The sequence below is a fragment of the Misgurnus anguillicaudatus genome, chromosome 19, assembly GCF_027580225.2.
Source record: "Misgurnus anguillicaudatus chromosome 19, ASM2758022v2, whole genome shotgun sequence".
In the NCBI taxonomy this organism is placed as follows: Eukaryota; Metazoa; Chordata; class Actinopteri; order Cypriniformes; family Cobitidae; genus Misgurnus; species Misgurnus anguillicaudatus.
This window is the reverse complement of record NC_073355.2, coordinates 28,433,533-28,452,575: the sequence shown is the minus strand read 5'-3', so window position 1 is coordinate 28,452,575 and position 19,043 is coordinate 28,433,533. Positions and strand designations below refer to the sequence as shown.

The following is a 19,043-nucleotide window of genomic DNA, read 5'->3' as shown; positions in this document are numbered from 1 at the left end:
ATTACAGCACTGAAAGGGGACTGCAGCGCCGCGTGCTACACACATCCCTCCCATGATCCAACATGGCTGCATGTACACTACAGTATAGAGAGCTCAAGGCAGAGCACTCATGGTCATCGCTCCACACAAATATGCTGTGTTTGAAGAAGATGAAGATCTTTGGCAGGGTCTTCATCAGGAATGAGCCTGACACCTTTGCTAGCCCGCCTTTTCAGGCCGGTGAGTTAGAAGGATGGTATTAAAGTTTAATGAGAAGGCGAGGTACGCTTTGTTGTATTTTTAATACGGACACAGCAGAGTATGAAGGAATATGAAGGTTTTTGTATGAGAGTAAAACTGAAGGGGTTTCTTCGCCTATTGATTTAATGCCACCTCAGTCCGAGGCGCCGAAACGAACATGAATGTACACAAAAATAAATTCGAAAATCATTCGCTTTTGCAGGAAACAAATGTATGCTTTACCGATTAAAATGGACTGATTAAAAATAAAAGGACACACAAAAACATGCAGACAGACACAGAGGCATATTCAGGCTTACCCGTAGCTGGTCCGTATCACAACTCATTGGCTGTCCTGAAATCTGTCAACAGAGACATACAAATTAGACGAACACATTACCAAATGCAGCACCTCCCTACAGTAATCACAAGTCAATCATATATAGAGATGCTGAGGGGCGGGAAAATGAGATCTGTCAAAATTGAGGTTTGCAACATGGAACCATGCAAAAGATGGCGAGAGGAGGGAATAAGACAGGCATCATTTCCATGCTAGAGATAGACATAACAATATCTTTTTTCTTTTTTGGACAAATAATGAGAATGGTGTAGAGCAGTGGGGTTTATATTATGCTTCAGGTGGTAATTTTGATAATTTAATTCGCAGTACCGAAATTGTTTATCATACAAGGTACAATCAATCATGAAATCAAACATGGAAATGTATCAATATTACCATGCAAACATATCACCACAATATGCAAAATTATTATCATTACATGGCCTGAATGAGGAAATTCTCTTGAATTGTGCTGGTTATTATGAGCTCTGCAGCCAATAATTCCCAGCACACAACACATTCTCGTCGACACTAACCGTGTTTATTCTCACTGCGACGTATTGAAACTAGTCTGGGTGCTATTTTCTTTTCTATCGCTTTTTTATTGTTTCGAAGATGCATTGTTGTTAAGTGATGTTTTTACCATGCACCAAAATACACCCTAGACCGAATGCACGGACAGCAGCAAGATATGAGATATAAGTTTTCTACTTCTGGCCAAATTATACGGTTAGTTGTGCTATATTTGCATCGGAGCAGAGCTGTGACCCATTTTTCGAACTCATGGCCAGTTGAGAACGCTGGTGTGGATGTTAAATTGAATTAACTAGATTTTTTCTACATGCTTCGATGCACAGAGTTCTTTATATACCAATCAATCATACTAAACCAACAAAAAAAAAAGTGGGGAGAAAAAAGTCATTTCAAATATTGTTAATGCTTGTTGAGTGTTTGAAAGAGAACTACCCAATTAAGAGATTAGGGTCTGGTTACACTGAAAGGGTTCCTGGATGTACCACTAATCTTTCCTTCATGCTTGCAGTCGATACATCTGTAATGCACCGGCCTTGTGTTCATTTAAGAAACAGAATCTGCGTTACAAACGCTCTCTTCAAAAGTAATAACGTTAACAGTTCCACTTTCCTTCTAGCCTAAAACACTTAGCTGTTTTTGAAAGTGTACTCACTTCCCATTAGCCAGGCCACTGAGTGAAGCCGAATAAGATTTTCATCATTTAGTAACTGAACATGGCTGTGGAAGGACCCTAAAGAGGATTATGACCTGCAGATAGAGGGAATAACGGCCGGGGAAATTGCTTTGATTTGATATGATATGAGAAAAAAAATGGATGCATTAACCTTGTCACCTCAAAACATCTCTGTATCAAATTAGTTTTAAGACTTCCGCTAACGGTCATTCTCTGATTTTCAGCCAACCGCTCGTGACCGTAACGTGTTTCGTCTTTAACAAGGAAGTTTTCAATTAATCGTAAAAGAAAAGAGAGGAAGGATGCACCCGCAGTTACATCGCACATTAAAAAGGCCATGAAAGTTTTATGCAAATGAATGCTGTATGTCTCTTTCCAGTAAAGAAATCAGGGCACCAGTGGGTCTTTTCACAGGGCGAAATTGTATTTTTTAGCGACGCTGACCTTAATGATGCTCGCTTGTTTTGGTAGCACTTTCCTTTCAGCCAACGGCCTCAAGCAGGTTGTTAAGAGAAGCTTCGCGATGGCTCTGGGGCACACAGCATGCTTCTGAATTCAGACCGCTGGCATACATTTTATATATATAGTACTGTGCTAAAATCTGAATTTTAACCCATTTTTTCCCTGCTGTGTTTTTATTATTAACAAGGATTGACAATTGCTGACATTTAAGGATTGACTATGTTATATCATGTCAATTTATCACTGTTTATGCTGTCAACTACTAACTAAATTATTTTAATTAATTACATTATATTATATTCTAATTAAATAAAGACAAGCTAATCATAGAATAGGCAGTGGCGTGAGTCAGTTAAATTCTCACGGGACACTTTCTTGTGTGATGTTTTTACATCATTTGCCTATATACTATTTTTTCAGTCTTTCATCATAAAAATGTGTCTATAGACCTCTGTGTTGCATTTTGAGCATGCTAACATGTTCAGTGTGACCAACACAATCTCATGGCAATGCGTATGTATATTACGAAGGTGGCTAATTCATAAAAACGAGTACAACCACATTTGCACATTTTTGCTATCGCTCCTGTGATAATGGGCAGTGTTGGGGGTAACTCATTGCAAGTAATGCGCATTACGTAATAATATAACTTTTCTGAAGTAACAAGTAAAGTAACGCATTACTTTATAAATGTACAAATTAATATTTGAGTTGCTTTTTTAAAAAAAAGTAATGTGAGTTACTTTTCAGTTTAATTCATTAAATAAAAAATAATAATGTACTGAATTAAACTGAACATAGTAACGTAGAATTACGCACTCTGTGCGCCTGAGCGGTACAGTTTGAGTCAGAAACGGAGATGGCAGGCCAGAAATTTTTGCGATCATAAAAAACACCTGCAGGACCTGAAAGAGATCAAGCCTCAGTCAAATAAGAAAAAGTAACGCAAAAGTAATGTAAGTATTACTTTCCATGAAAAGTAACTAAGTAACGCAATTAGTTACTTTTTGGGGAGTAACTTAATATTGTAATGCATTACTTTTAAAAGTAACTTTCGGGTGGGGTGTGGTTTCTTTATTGTTTTTTATTTTGTGCTTTATTTTGTTTATAATTTTTGTTGTGGTTTATTGTGCTGCATTGCGTTTTTTCCCCCACCGTGACCGATACTAAAATCAGCGTGACAAACTTTGCAAAAAGCATGGGAATTGCAGATGTTGATTCGCAGTAAGAAATTACATTTCTCCGTCCAGCTGTTACTAAATGTGCAGCTATATATTTTTTGCCGTTGCACCACCTGAGCTTTCTTCCATTTTTAAAAGTGATGCTTGATTCAACTTCCCTCATCTACCTGCGCAGAGAACAGCGCAACCGAGTTGTCGGTTGCTAGGTTGAGGTCAAAAATAGTTTCAAAATTGTACATGTATGATATGTTTATTGTGTGAGTAGGATGCGTTTCATACAAGATCTAAAAACCTTGGGATAATATATTGATGTGATTATTTATATATCGAGATAGGACCATTGTACTATTTTGCACATGATTTCACATGACATCATACAAACCAATTTTGTTGTTTTTTCCACATTTAAGGGGAAAATTTTCATTACCGCGACGTGTCTATGACTGGATTTGGGTTCTTTGACATGGAAATATTTATAATTAAAAAATCTAAAAAATAAAAAGCTTCAGTGCATGTTATACTATAAACATTTACAGTAAAGAAACATGTGGTATTTGCTGATCATTGGTAAATGTGGAGAAAATAATAAGGAATATAAATGTGTCCAAGACCATTTTCTCATCCTCCGCAACAATTTTCAATCATTGTTTAAGCCCTCAAGGAACTTACATTAAAAAAAAAAATTGTTGGAGGGCACGTAATTGACTGTGACACTCAAGATGGCTACCAGGTAAGCAGTTCTTATTTTTTCTCAGATAGAAGTTGAAATTTTGTTTGTCATAGTACCTAGACAACTTTTTAGTTCTCATTACCGAAACATGAGTTTATAAATGCATATATTTAATGTAATATCATGTTGCCGTAATGATAATTTTTGATAATGATAACCTAAAAAAAATGTATAATTCTATAGGAAATATGTTTTAAATCCTCTACAAATAATGGTTATAGTAAGTTCAGACTTTAATCTTATATGTGCAAAAGAAAAAATCTGATGCTGGACACCTTCTAAGTCTGGATTTCGTGAGATTCACCCGTTAGTATTAACCATGATATTTTTGGTTTCTCATACTGGCCCATGTCTAGTGTGAAAAACGGGAGTGTTAACAGGTATGGTATCCTCATACTTGCACTGCCCACTGCGATAAACGTAGTTGTCGTGGCACATTTAGTCTAAAGGAGAAATTGAGCTTTAAAATCAGGAAATTGCATCCATGTCAGGGGCAGTAATTAAAACCTGTTTGTTTTTTAACATGTTATTTTTATAAATTAGCACATAAAAATTGTCAGCCATAATCATTATCAGATAAGCTAAATTTTCTACATTGAATGGAGCCTGACACACCGGCATGCGGGGTGTAAATTGTTTCCCTTTCAAAGGTTCTCCAGCACACACAATTACCACAAAAGCATCAGTGTAGAACGTGCAGACGGCTTCAAACAGCTCAGAAGAGGCTCTTGTTCGGTAATGATACTTTCCGGATGAAATCAAGGGGAAAACCAACAATAGCAGCACAAACAGCTCTCCTCTGTATAAAAGGACAAAGGACCCTCGAAGGGCTTGCTTATCCTTTACCACTAATGGTCTGCTTCCACCCTTTTCACTAGGAATATATTCTAGCTTTCTCTCTCACGCTGACTAACGTAAAGCACTTGAGTGACGGACAGAGACGGAGAGTAAAACTGAGCTGTTTTGGCACAGCATTGCAACGGGGAAAAGATAAAGAAGCTAACTTTGTCCCTTCATGCGTACTATTGTTCTCACCCAAGCAGCGGTGAAAAAAAGCAGAAGGAAAAAATGTCAATAAGTAGCACTCTGCTGACTACAAGCACCAGAACACGGCCGAGCTGAATGACTTTATTAAGCTGACACAGAAGACTGCGCTGAGCTGGACCGATGGGGAAGAAGAGGAAGAGAGAGAAAACCATAATACAAGAACATAAACTAAACAAAGTAATGTCTTTGCTGCGGTGCAATTGGAAATAATTTCCCTGATATATCGCTGGGAATTTGCCAGACCCTCAGAGATGAAATTAAAATAAGGCTACTGTAGGCACAATATACATAATGTGTCACAAAGGTATTCTTAATGCTTTACAATACACACTGTAAACTGGGACCCTGCAATTTATGTACTATACGTGACAGACATAAAAACATCTGTGCTATAGTGTAATGCCTTTATATCACTTCATGGTCTTGTAAAGCTTTGTATATATTTGGAACATAGGATTATGTCTTTATAACATAAAACTATAATTTTACTCATAAGTAGGTATATACTGTACTGTAATGTATAACTGAGGTTGCTATTATTTACAGCACAAGAATAAACCTAATGATTATGATTTATTACATAGCTTTAGGAATATCTATATAATGCATTATATATATATACAGCTTTATATAAAGTGTTACTAAATCGACCTCCAGCTGTTGTAAGTAGAGTATCTTTCAAATGCAAGCATTACTACTTGCTAACAGCATCATATGGAGGCAATAAAACATCCATAATAACAAACTGTATAGAGATCTGCTAATGTCAAATTAAACCAAGACCAAAACAGACTCCTGTGGTTCGCTATATGAAAACGCAGCACTTAATTTCAATTAAAAGTATTGATGTTAGAATGCTAATAAAATGCTAAAGGCATCTGTATTAGAAAAGCCATTTCGGGCACTCGAAGCATCGATGAATACATTTCTAAAATTGTAAGAGAGAGAGGGAGAGAGAGAGAGCTATAGATACTGTTAATTTATGCGTTCCTCTGAGGAATAATGAGAAAGGAGGGTGGGTGAAGGAAGGGAAAGCTGAGCCAGCAGAAATTCCCAATGCTGCAGTACTCTGACAGAATCCTACACTAAGCTTATCAGAGAAAGTGGAGGGGAAGAGGCAGCCAGATCTAAGCCTTTTAAGACTCTTCATCAATATTAGAATATCTGGTTTGGCAGGGCCATCGCACCTTGGCGTTCAGTGCAGAATGCACTTTTTTGGGACACTAGAGATGTGTTCACAACGATGAGGTGTCCTCAAGGCACTTCTATAGGTGTCTGCATTTCCTGTATAGTGTTGGAATGGGACCAAAGCAAAACTCTAGCGGAAACTTCTCCCTTATGCACTTTGAAAAACAGGATTGGCAATACAACTGCCTTGAATGTCTATTGGCAAACACACGCACACACTCCCCCTATTATAAAATGGGGTGGTTTCCCAGACAGGTCTTATCCTAGTCCCAGACAAAAATGCATGTTTGAGCTGAGTTAATTTAAAAACATCTGACATATGTACTGACATTTCCTCCTAACAGATATCTGTGCCATCCCACACAGCAGACGACCCTGGGCCGGATCCACACCAGATCCTCGGTGAAGTCAGCAGCTCCGGTGCAAATCTGGCCTGGAGTCGTCTGCTGTCTGGGATTGTTTTGTCTCAAAATGCACATCAGTAGTGCTGGGCGATAATTTGACCGATATAAATTTACCCGATAAAAACATTAACGACCGATTGGATAAGTGATCGATAATGTTTACGCACTGCACGTAATGTTGCGCAAGCACTTCCGGATGCGGCACGCGCTCTTGGTTTACAATCACAGTGTCAGTTAGACTTGAAGGAGTGGAAGATGAGGCAAGTTATTCATTTAGAGCCCTATGATTTTCGCGATGTGGATAACGCGGACAGAATCCAAATGCGCGTAAACATTTAACTTTTGTGTAATGTTGGACGCGCAAACAGGATTCGTCAAAGCCCGGAACACAGCAGACAAAATAGAATATAGTGTATGAGTGTGCTGCGCTCCCACAGCAACGTGACGCTCCTGACATCCATTTATCAGCGTGTATAGCTTGTATATGTATAACACACGCTCGATCACTAAACTAAGTGGGACATTTCACAACACTTTTTATGATGTAAAATAAATCATTGGTGTCCCCAGAGTACGCTTGTGAAATTGTAGCTCAAAATACTATATAGATAATTTATTATTGAATGTTAAAATTGCCACTTTGTAGCTGTGAGCAAAAAGTGCCGTTTTTGGGTGTGTCCTTTTAAATGCAAATGAGCTGATCTCTGCACTAAATGACAGTGCTGTGGTTTAATAGTGCAGATTAAGGGGTGGTATTATCCCCTTCTGACATCACAAGAAGAGTCAAATGTTTACATGCTTGCAAAGAATGATTTACCAAGTTATTGGGTTGTTCTTTTCACATTTTCTAGAAGCACTGGGGACCCAATTGTATCACTTAAACATGGAAAAAAAATCTGATTTTCATGATATTTCCCCTTTAATATTGGCACTTCATGCAGTCATATCATCAGGTAAATTAAATGCATAAACCATATACAAAAATAGCAAGGAAGACAAAAGCAACAAAACAAAACAAATATTGGCCATATAACTCAAACTGCCTTATTTTCTTTATTATCAATTAGTTACAAATCATGCAATTGCCAATGTAGTTTGGGTCTTAAAGGAATAATAATTCACCAAAATATATAAAAAAACAACAATTTACTTTTGCCATCCAAGATGTATAGCTTCTTTAGTTGAACACAAGCAAACTATTTTAGGAGTCCGGTCAGCCACATCTTTTCTCAGCCACAAGTAAAAACTTGGTATATTGGCACTCTTTGTATTATTTTCTCCCTATGACAAATCGCTTTATTGTTTCCTAATCCTTGTACAGTAAGTCACTTTGGATAAATGCCTAAATGTAAATGCCTAAATGTAAATGTACACTGTAAAACATTTCTGTAGAAATTACATTTTTACTGGCAGCTGGTTGCCAGTAACTTACTGTGGATTTTACAATTATGCTATTTACTGGTAACAGTTTGTTCAATAAACATGAAACATTTTCAGTTTTTTTCTTCTACAGTAAGTTACTGGCAACCAGCTGCATAATTACAGCCAATTTTTACAGTGTAAATTTTACATTAAAATGTTAAAGTAGCTTATACGTGACCACATCTGTAAAAACTCAGCTAAAATGTAAAAAATCATGCAAAATAATGTAAAGAACATTCTGTGAAAAGATATCCTTGATAACTTTAATATTTACTGAGTGTGGCCATGTCAAATATTGAAATTAAAGTTAAATAAATGAGTAAAATCAAACTTTGATGATTCTAATCTCTTTGATGAGCCTATATTTTACAGACAGGCTTACATATGGGAGCCAGTAAGGCAAAGCACATGCAAAAAACACATGCATCCATCATTAAAGTAATCCAAATGACAGTGGATATTGATTGTTAATTACTCTCACAAACTTATGGTTTTGCTTCAGAAGACATATTGTATATATAACCCACTGAACTCATTTTGATTACTTTAATGATGGATGGATGTGCATTCTGGATCTTTGCATTTTGAGCCTCATAAGATACAGTAACAAGATAGCATTTAATATAAAATGTTTGTGTTTATCTAAAAAAAGAAAGTCATATATACTGTAAATTGGGGATGGTGTGCGGATGTGTAAATTATGAGACAATTTTCATGTTTTCTACACGATTCCTTTAAAAGCAAGATGATGCTGTCAATACAAAAAGCAGGGTGAAAAGAAAAGCCCTGCATTCAGTGCTCATTAAACCAAAGACCTTCATCAGCTCAGGCCGTAGGTTCATGTGTCCCCTACTGACACGTCTGCAAGAGATCACACTCACCAAAAGATCCTGCTTTGTTCTTGCTGAACCACCACAATTACCCAACACTTCTTCTAGGCTATAGCTTGAACGAAATGGCAAAACAGACACCAATTTGCTCCTTGCTACCAACACAATAACACACACACGCACACACTTACAGGTACCTGTGGGGCTTCAAATCATTCCCATCGCCAATTGAGCACCGTTCCTTATGTATACAGCTGTTAAACTGCAAAGCTTTTATATCAAGGCTAATACCAATCCAACAAATTGCATATTCGGTTGTCGAGGGAAAGCGTCACCATTATTTTCTGAATGGCTTGAATATGTTATCTACATTCCTCTCACGCCTGCCGTTCTTTAAAGATATGGCAATGGGCCAATATTTGTATTATCTCCTTCTTTTGTTAAAACAGTTTTCTTATGAGAAAAGACCGGAAAATCCTGAAAGAGAAACATAGGCCCCGTCGTCATCATTTCAGTCTCTACAGGGCCCAATGTGCAAGGCAACCATTGTCTCTATTCTGGACATCTGGTTTTGCAGTCAGATTGAACCATACAATGTTGTTTAATTGAGGCTCTGATCCCCAAATACTTGAAGGGGGCTTGGAGATTAGAGACACCCCTCCGTGAGCCTGTTCTCTTTTTTTTTACGCGGCTCCAGATACTTTATTTTGACAAGCTGAGCGGAGACATACCAGCACAGAATACATCAAGTTCTCAATTATTGGATTATCTCGATGTGATATCATTACCACAGAACATTCTCTCCAATCATTGATTGCATTTTTCAATTTATTTCACGATTAATGCAAGTAGCCTGACTGAACAATTGTCTGATGAGTTTTGGTACCCCATCAATATATTCTCCTGGTCCACACGAGCAGACTGTGTGTTTTATAGCCCGGGCAAAACATTTCTTATCCCTCCTGTTTCGTGTCTCTCAATTATCCTAGAGCACTACCAATCTCATCTAGCAGGTAGATCTGTGCATGTGAATGAGAATTACAATTTCAAATGCAAATACACTAAAGCGAATGCTATTTTATCGCATGTCAGGGGAAGCCGCTTGAGAGAATGCTAATTCAGTTTGTCTTTCGGCCAGACAAGTGCTGTTTTTTTAATCAAACAGTTTAATCAAAATCCAGTTTTATGTGTATGGAAATTGGTCTTGTTATGTAGTGCATTTTCATTTGTAATTTTTATTTTTAAACTGCTGCAGATCAGTCTGAAAGTATTCACAAACAGACATTCGACTTAAGACCTTGCGCATACTCATACTATTATGCAGGAAAAATAATTAATTATAATAACTTTTTTAAACATACACTCAAAAAAAGCTTTGTTATTTTCAACCCAATGTTAGGTCAAAAAGGGACGAACCCAACCAGCTGAGTTGTAATTTAACCTGTGCTGGGTTGCAAACATAGAGATGGATTTTAAATTAGTGGTTAGAGTAGATGTCCCAATGTGCATCTTCTAAAATGAAAAATAAAGTATTTTATTAGGAAATACGCCAGGCACGTGCCCCCTTGGTTTTTTTGAGCCAAATGGATTTTGCATGCAACCTCAAAATCAAAGAAGCGTCCATTAAAGGACAAGTTCGGTATTTTACACTTAAAGCCCTGTTTTCAGATTGTTTCTGATGAAAAAGAACAGTTTTGACAGAAATTTCGACCCGAGAATTTTTGGGTGTCTGTTGTTTCACCTCCCACCTCTACAATGGGTGTATAGGTGCACAGGAACAATCCTTCCTAAAATGCATTAAACTTTCGTTTACAAAGACGTGAAACTCACCGAGTGGTCAGGGGTGTTCACTGATATGCTCACACAAAAATCGCTATTGAACATTAAATCATTATTGAACATTAAAATCAATCACGTGGCTATAGCTTATGTCATTTTCATTGTTTATATACTTTATGAATTTAAAATTACATTAATTTTATAGGATAATGCAGTTGTTGTGCAAAATGCTTTAATGAAATAATTAAACAAGTCATTTATTAAAACTTAAATAAATAAAACATGCCGTTTCAGATGTAAATATGATACCAATATGTCATTATTCCGATTGAATAGTATTTGATATAAAAGTTAGTCAACACTTTTATTTTGGAAGTTTTTGCATTAAAGGTGCAGTGTGTAATTTTTAGGAGGATATTTTGACAGAAATGCAATATAATATACAAAACTACATTATCATAGGTGTAAAACGACCTTTTTATAATAAATCGTTATGTTTTTATTACCTTAGAATGAAATGTTTTTATCTACATGCACAAGGGTCCCCTTACGTGAAAGTCGCCATTTTGTGCCACCACATTTCTACAGAAGCCCTTAAAGCACGATAATTTTTGTTTCCGACGATGACATGTTTTTCCGGTGGCAGCTACCGTAGCTTCTCTATGTGTTTCGAAAGCGAGGGGTGAGCAGTGGGCTGAGCCGTTGGTTGCAATTCGTAACCTTACCACTAGATGCCGCTAAAATGTACACACTGCACCTTTAAAGCAGGGGTGTTCCGATTGTTAAAAATGTAAGTGCCATGGAAAAAACTGAAAGCTCTATAATATTTTGTTTGATGTCTGCACAAATTTCTGTGAGCTGTCCACACTGTGCCCCCTTAAAAAAAAATGGTGCATGACGCCCTTGACACCAGTATCTTTATTCCTTTCAACAATGCAAAATGTCTTGGGAACCTTGTTTAAATTGTTTATTAATTAAAAGATTTATCCTATGTACTAACCTAAACAAAACTCAAAGAGAGGACATCCTTTCTGATCGGAAAACATTCGCACACATATCAGCAATTGTTAGCTATGAATTAGACAAAACTCTCTTACACTTTCAGTTAAAGTGGACATTTCACAAGACTTTTTTAAGATATAAAATAAATCTTGGTTGTCCCTAGAGTACGCACGTGAAGTTTAAGCTCGAAATACCATATAGATAATTAATCATAGCATGTTTTAAATGCAAATGAGCTAATATATGCACTTAATGGCAGTGCTGTGAGTGCATAGTGCAGATCTGACATCACAAAGGGAGACAAATTTCAATGACCTGTTTTTTACATGCTTGCAGAGAATGGTTTACCAAAACTAAGTTACTGGGTTGATCTTTATCACTTTTTTATGATATGTCCTCTTTAAGAATCGTACAAAAGCTGTAACTGAGGTGAAATCTTTTTAAAAAGTACACATTTGTAACTAAAGAGTGTATTTTAGCACTTCAAGAGGCCCGTATTGGAACATTACCTCACAGGTACATATTTGTATGTGTAAATGGTATCATAGAAGGCCCCATTAGACACCATACCCAGAGAGTGTACTAAAATGTAAAATAGTAATTTTTTTATTTTAAAAAATTGCAGAAATAACCAACTTACTTTTTTTGGTCATTGGTCATGTCTTTATTTGATAGACAGTGTAAGAAGAGGACAGGAAAGTACATTGTGGAGAAAGGGGTACGGGATCGGCAAAAGACCTTGACCCGGAAATCAAACTTGGGTTGGCGAAAAGTGTGTTTGCCCACTACACCATCAGCTCTGACATTATTGTGATATTTATAAAAAATTTGCAAAAAAATTATTATTAGATAAAAATGTCAAAAAAATGAAGTAGATATACAGTATACAGTAACTTGCGATTCTACTCTAAATAATGGCTCATTTAAATTTTCTCATCATTGAGAAAATAATAGTTAATAGAGTTTAAGTGCTTGAACTTGACCCAAACATACTTCGGAAGGCCTTTCATAGATAAATTTGCATAAAAGCTTAATTACAGAGTTCAAATGGTACTTCATAACATGAATGAACTTTGCATACAAAGTACATGTATTTATATATACATACAAAAGGTCTACCTTTAAACCAGTCTCAAGCTACAGTAATGGCAAATCTGGATTGCAGTTTTCTTGTGTATAATTCTTGATTAGGATAGTTGTGCTGGCTCTGAATGGTATTATTAAGTACCAGAGTTTCTTCATTGATGGCTACAGGTGTTAATTACAATGGTAAATCATTTATGCACAGGCAGATAAATGGATAGCAGGGCACAGAAGGGCTGGCGGAAAGGTCTCTGTTGCGAGACGATGCGAGATAAATCATCTGCTTGCCATTTTCACACACATCATGCAATTATGAGCTCAACACGTAAAATCTGGTTAATCTAGTTCATTTAGGTGATACAACATCCATGGTGACTGAATGAATGGGTATGTGGCATGGTCAGAGTTAAATCGGCTGCAGCGATCAATGTTTCTTAGCAACTCCGTATTGAAAGCAATGCCCATAAATGCAGTAAATAATTATTCTATACGGAGCGCTCCGAAACACGCCCCTTCCATAATTTAGATGAGAAGAGCTTTCACGAAGAAAGAGAAAGTGCTGTTGTGCCGCAGCTTGGAGACTTCAGGATTTATTTGCAGGTTCCTCAATCAATTATCCCATTTCTTTCGCCGTCAACTATACATAGATCGTGCCAAACTTTTAAAATGATTGGGAAGGCACAGCAATATTAAAGCCACTAAGAAACTATCCAGAATGCATTAAGTCTTAGAGCCAGGACGAAGCATTGAAAAAGACCCTGTCAGGGCATGTCAGGTATCCACCACTTTAAACAAAACACTTCTTGATGGGTTATAAAGATTGCAATGGATTCATGGTCAAGTGTGACATATTAGGTATTTTTTGTTTTCGTTATGTTGGTTGTCAGCAGTATTGTTTTTTTTTACACCAACCTATCAACATCAAGAAAATAATTGGCTTTGTGTTTGTGTAAACTTTAACTTAATTAATTATTTTAATAAATAAAAAGTATTTGCTTGTAATGCTTTTTATTGAATCATGCAAAACACCTTATTCGAGGCTCTTAATGGTGTTGATAAAGGTGTACAGTAGAAACACATTCCTCTTAGCTCTTAATCCCTATTAGCTCTCATCTATAAATAAGCATGAGATCACTTTCAAAGACGATTTCTAATGGAGCTACTGTAGTAAACAAGCAATGGAGCACGCTATCTAAGAAGCCCTAACCACTCTCTCGCTCGCCTTTCCTCGCCGTCTCCATCCATTTACATATACGAGACGAAGAGCGATGTTTCCCGAGAACTCGTCTTGATTAAAAGAGGAAGCACAAATAATGATTAGTTGAGGTTTGGTCAACGCCGGAAGATTTAGATGTTTACAGAGGTGTCCAAAGCATCCACATATGTGATCACTTACCAACATAGAAAGTAAGTGCTTTACCGGAAAGAGTAATTTCATAGCACTCATTTATTCATTATGTCCATAGGAACCTCTTAAGTGCATCCAAAGCTTTTTAGGCTGAGCAATGAATTGCACTGGCAGTCACATGGCATCAGCATCGTTCAGTAATTCTGCCGGGTTACTGTGAGCCACGGTCAAACATGAGAAAGACAGGCAGACTTCTAAGATTGGTGCCTCCATTTCACCCCCAGCCAATGAGCACAGGCCGTGACTTATGGAGCAATTTGCATGGCATTTGGAATGGATTGGAAGAAAAGGCATTGACATTTTGTGATGCATTTCCTGCCACAAATTCACCAGATTTTTTTTCGTGCCAGAGCGCATGCACACGCACACTCAGACAAAGGGTCCGTTGTCAGTAAAGTGTTATCCTCATGCTCTCTAGAGAAGAGTTTAAAAATCACGCGCTAGGGTCTACTGGCACGCTCGAGGTGGAAAATCAAAAAACATCTCGTTCTCCACCTTATCCTCTTTACAGACCTGGAAATCCCACTTAAAGAGAAACCAGCATAAAAGACTCAATTACTCTTAAAGGTCAAATATCCAGTCACCAATGAGGAGGCTAATTAAGTGGCCTTCAAAACTCCAAGAGTCCATCTGAATAGATAAAAGAACTGATTTGGTACGGGAGCTCCTTTGCACAAAGAAAAGATTGCTACTAGTTTGCATGCTGCTGACATTAACCGTTCTCATTGGAAGGAATCTTATGTCAAGCAAACATAATTACACTGTCTGCCGTCAGAGTTAACAGATAGGTGTAGCAGAAAAAAAGCTGTCTTATTTAAAAAGCACTCTTAGTTATTCAGCAACATGGATCCAAAACTGCTTATATATATATATACACAAAATATAAAAAAATAAAAATACTGAAGGCCCATGGACCAATTTCTGTCTGTAGAAGCATTGATCCACAACATAACTCCAGGCTGGTTTCTCTCCATGCACTGTAAGCAAACTCTAGTCATGCTACTCATGCAAAAACTAAATGCAAGGTACTTTTGAAAAAAGCTAAATATGGAGGGTATATCAGATCAACTACGATATAAGATAGAAAATGTTTATACTGTATAAAGCTATGTAAAATGCAGCAGGCATCGGTATACAGTGGCAAGAAAAAGTATGTGAACCCCTAGGAATGAACTGGTTTTCTTCAGTGATTTGCCATAAAATGTTATCTGATCCTCATCTAGGTCACAACAATAAACAAACACGATGTGCATAAGCTCACAAGACATAAATAATTCCAGTTTCTTGTGTTTTTTGGAAACACCCATTAAACATTCACAGTGCTGGAGGAAAATGTAAGTGAGCCCATGGACTAATAACTTTATTGAAAGCTTTTTTTGTCAGATGCTGGCAAACTGGATTCCAATTAATAAAATGAGTTTAAATGTGTGGTTTAGTGCAACTTTGATTGATATTAAGACACTCACATATTTTAAGAGTGCTGTCCTTAAGATGCATCAGCTCTTCTGAACCATGCTCTTATAAAGATATCTGATCAAGAGATGTTGCACTCCATAAGGCTGAAAAGGGATACAAAACAATCTCAAAATGTTTAGACCTCCATCAGTCTACACTTAGACAAATTGTCTATAAATGGAGACAGTTAAATACTGTGGCTATCCTTCCTAGAAGTGGGCGCACAGTCAAGATGACTCCTAAGACACCATGCAAAATACTCAATGAAGTAAAGAAGAACCCACGAGTAACAGCTAAAGGCTTGAAGACATCATTGGAACGGGCACACAGCTCTGTTCCTCAGTCTACCATACGCAAGTCTTTGGACAGGCACAGTGTCTATGACAGTACACCACGGAGGAAGCCGATGCTCTCCCGAAAAACATTGCTGTGAGCCTGAAGTTTGCAAAAGAGCACCTTGGCAAACCCCAGTGCTACTGGGAAAATATTTTATGGATTGATGAAACAAAAGTTTAATTTTTTGGGGAAAAATGTTATGGCGCAAAATGGGCACAGCTTACCAACATCAAAACATCATCCCAACAGTGAAGTATGGTGGAGGGAACATCATGATTTGGGCTTGCTTTGCTGCCTCATGGCCTGGACCACTTGCCATCATCGAGGGTAAAATGAATTATTAAGTTAAAAAAAAATCCTACAGGATAATGTCAGGGTGGCTGTCCACCAGTTGAAGCTCAGTAGAAGTTAGTTGATGCAAAAGGACAATGACCTTAAGCATTGTAGTAAATCCACTACAGACCTAGTCAAAGCCCCTACCTTAACCTGTGGAATGACCTCAAGAGAGCGGTTCACACCAGACATCCTACAAATGTGTCTGAGTTAAAGCGGTTTTGTAAAGGGGAATGAGCAAAAATTCTGAACGATGCGCAGGTCTGATTCAAACTACTGAAAGCGCTTGCTTGAAGTATTTGCTGCCAAATGAGGCTCAACAAGCTGTTAAATCCAAGGGTTCACTTACATTTTCCTCCAGCACTATGAATGATTAATGGGGGTTCTCAAAAAAGACACAAGAAACTAGAATTATTTGTGTGTTGTCACCTTATGCGCATTGTGTTTGTCTATTGTTGTGACCTAGATGAGGATCAGATCACATTTTATGGCAAATCACAGTAGAAAACCAGTTTATTCCTAGGGGTTCACATACTTTTTCTTGCCACTGTACATTAGGGATTCTGTATGGAGTTACGGTTAATAAATAAGCAGTCCGAATTTAATTAAATCGAGAAAAGAAGCAAGCATGTTTGACAGGGTTTCCAGCAGCACTTTGCAGTTCGGGTGGCCCGTCTAAGCTGGGAAACCCTACCGCCTCAACTAGATCGTCCACACTGCCGAAATAAGAAAGACGTGGTCTGGACCATCACTGTCTTGAGGATAACTAGAAGTCAGTTGATAAAACATCTCAGAGAATAGCGCGGACGCGCTTCACACCCTGAGCGTGCATGAGCGCCACATGGCCGAAATGGTCCATCAACAGTCTGGAGGATAGCCAGTTGATAAAACGCCTGTCCGTGAGAACTGTAAGTTGACTTATGTTTTGGGTTTATTTAAGCCTATTATTGTATTAGTCTATAGTTCTTGCAAATGTAAAGTAAGTAAGATGGTGATTTTGTTGTTTGAGCAACCTGCTAGCTAGGTTGCACGTACCTGTTGATTCGATATAATTGTTGACCGCTCTTGCTCAAGTTATTTATGTGCATTATTTACATGCTACAGTAGTTACACTACTTTAAGATAATGTAATTAATAGTGGGAAATAATCAGTTTTTACAATATTCGCGCTATCTATCATTGTTCGCCAGACGTTCTACAGCATCTGCTTTAGTTTGTGTTTATTAACCCTTTAGTTTCACTTTATCACGCAGCTATTCCTGTTAGAGGTAAAAACATTTAATTCATTAATAATCTATTATGTGCTCATTTTCTGTCATAGTTTCTTCAAAATTAAGGTTTATTTGAGTGTTTTAAATAAACATGTTTTAAATTTCATCATGACGCATACGCCACTTCCCTGCCCACCCGCCAAACCCTACCACCTTAACTAACAAATTATTCTGCGGGAAACCCTGTTTGATTATAGCCTATTAATCTGGACCTTCTTTTGATAGACCCGCCCCACACATCCGCAACCCAGGCAACGATGTCGGTTAGTAGACTTGCCCCTTACTGCTGATTGGATACAAGTGTGTTTTGGGACTCGGCCCAACTCCCTTTTCCAAATTGTTTTTAAAAAAATCATGCACCCTGCCTTTAAGCAATACAATATTACATACATTATTGTCACATTATTTTAAAACATTTGAACCTTTGTCACAGCCCTTAAGTGAATAACGTCTCCACTTCCAGTTAGTTATTCCCCACCACCGCCGCCATTCACCTCAGTTTGTATCACATCACCGCATTTAACAGCACACCAGCGTTTGCCGCATCTGCAGATGAAACTAAAACTCTCAGTTAAGACATCCTCCTCCCTCCAGAGCAGTGCTTTCTCCACCTCTCACCACCGCACGCTGCTCTTTACTGTCCGAGTTGTTCACACTGCCATTTGGCCGACCGACCACAGCCGGTCTCCTGTGGGGCAATGCGGCTCTTCCCTGGGCCGTAGGGGCTCAATTAACAGCAGAACAATGGTCGCACTTCTGCCTCCCGCAGCAAAGCTGCCAGAGGAGGAATGTGGGCTCTTTAATCTCTCTACCCTGGGCAGGCATTTCAGCTGCCGTAGCCTCCAGGACCCACACACGCACCTCCACATACCACGCAGTGCGCGCTATTACACATTGAAATCCTTGTGGGTTGAACTGAGGGAATTCTCGTACAACACGCCAGCTGTCTATGCAGAAACCGGAGGCATGTATCGCCTATTTAAAATTAGAGATGAGAATTGATTGCATTGATCGTGTTTTCGAAGCGGAAGGGATCAAGAGCTTGGCGTATCGTGTACGGTAGTTTGCAGGGTTTTTCGGTCATAAAATGCATTGCAGAAACGCTTATGCTTAATTACAGGGAAATCTGCTGATGCGGTGTATTTTCATAGGTGGGTCGGTTTCCGGCACATTTAAGCCTGCGGATGATGTCATCAAGAAATGCGAGGTGCTGTTGGATGATGTCATACAAAATGTGCGGTGGGCTGTAGTGGGTGTCAGATTTTTGGCTGGGTTTTTGAGAGCGCTTTCTAAAAAGCAAGACATGCACAAAGATTGAATCTGAAAAAATCTCGCTCCATGCCTGG

At 38.1% G+C, this 19,043-nt stretch overlaps 1 protein-coding gene across 11 annotated transcripts in view; it reads right to left on the bottom strand.

Annotated features, from left to right (window-relative positions):
* rbfox1 (RNA binding fox-1 homolog 1) overlaps positions 1 to 19,043 on the bottom strand; it is a 330,856-nt gene that overhangs the window by 183,497 nt on the left and 128,316 nt on the right. For 10 of the 11 annotated variants that reach the window (XR_012359261.1, XR_008641739.2, XM_073857354.1 and 7 more), the window contains exon 2: positions 540 to 581. The exons of the other annotated variant lie outside the window; for it this stretch is intronic. Coding sequence is in view for 8 of the 10 variants with exons in the window: in XM_073857349.1 (XP_073713450.1) it covers positions 540 to 581 (42 nt within the window). In the remaining 2 variants the exon portion in view is untranslated. The remainder of the gene's footprint in view (positions 1 to 539; positions 582 to 19,043) is intronic. 11 annotated transcript variants of the gene reach the window in all.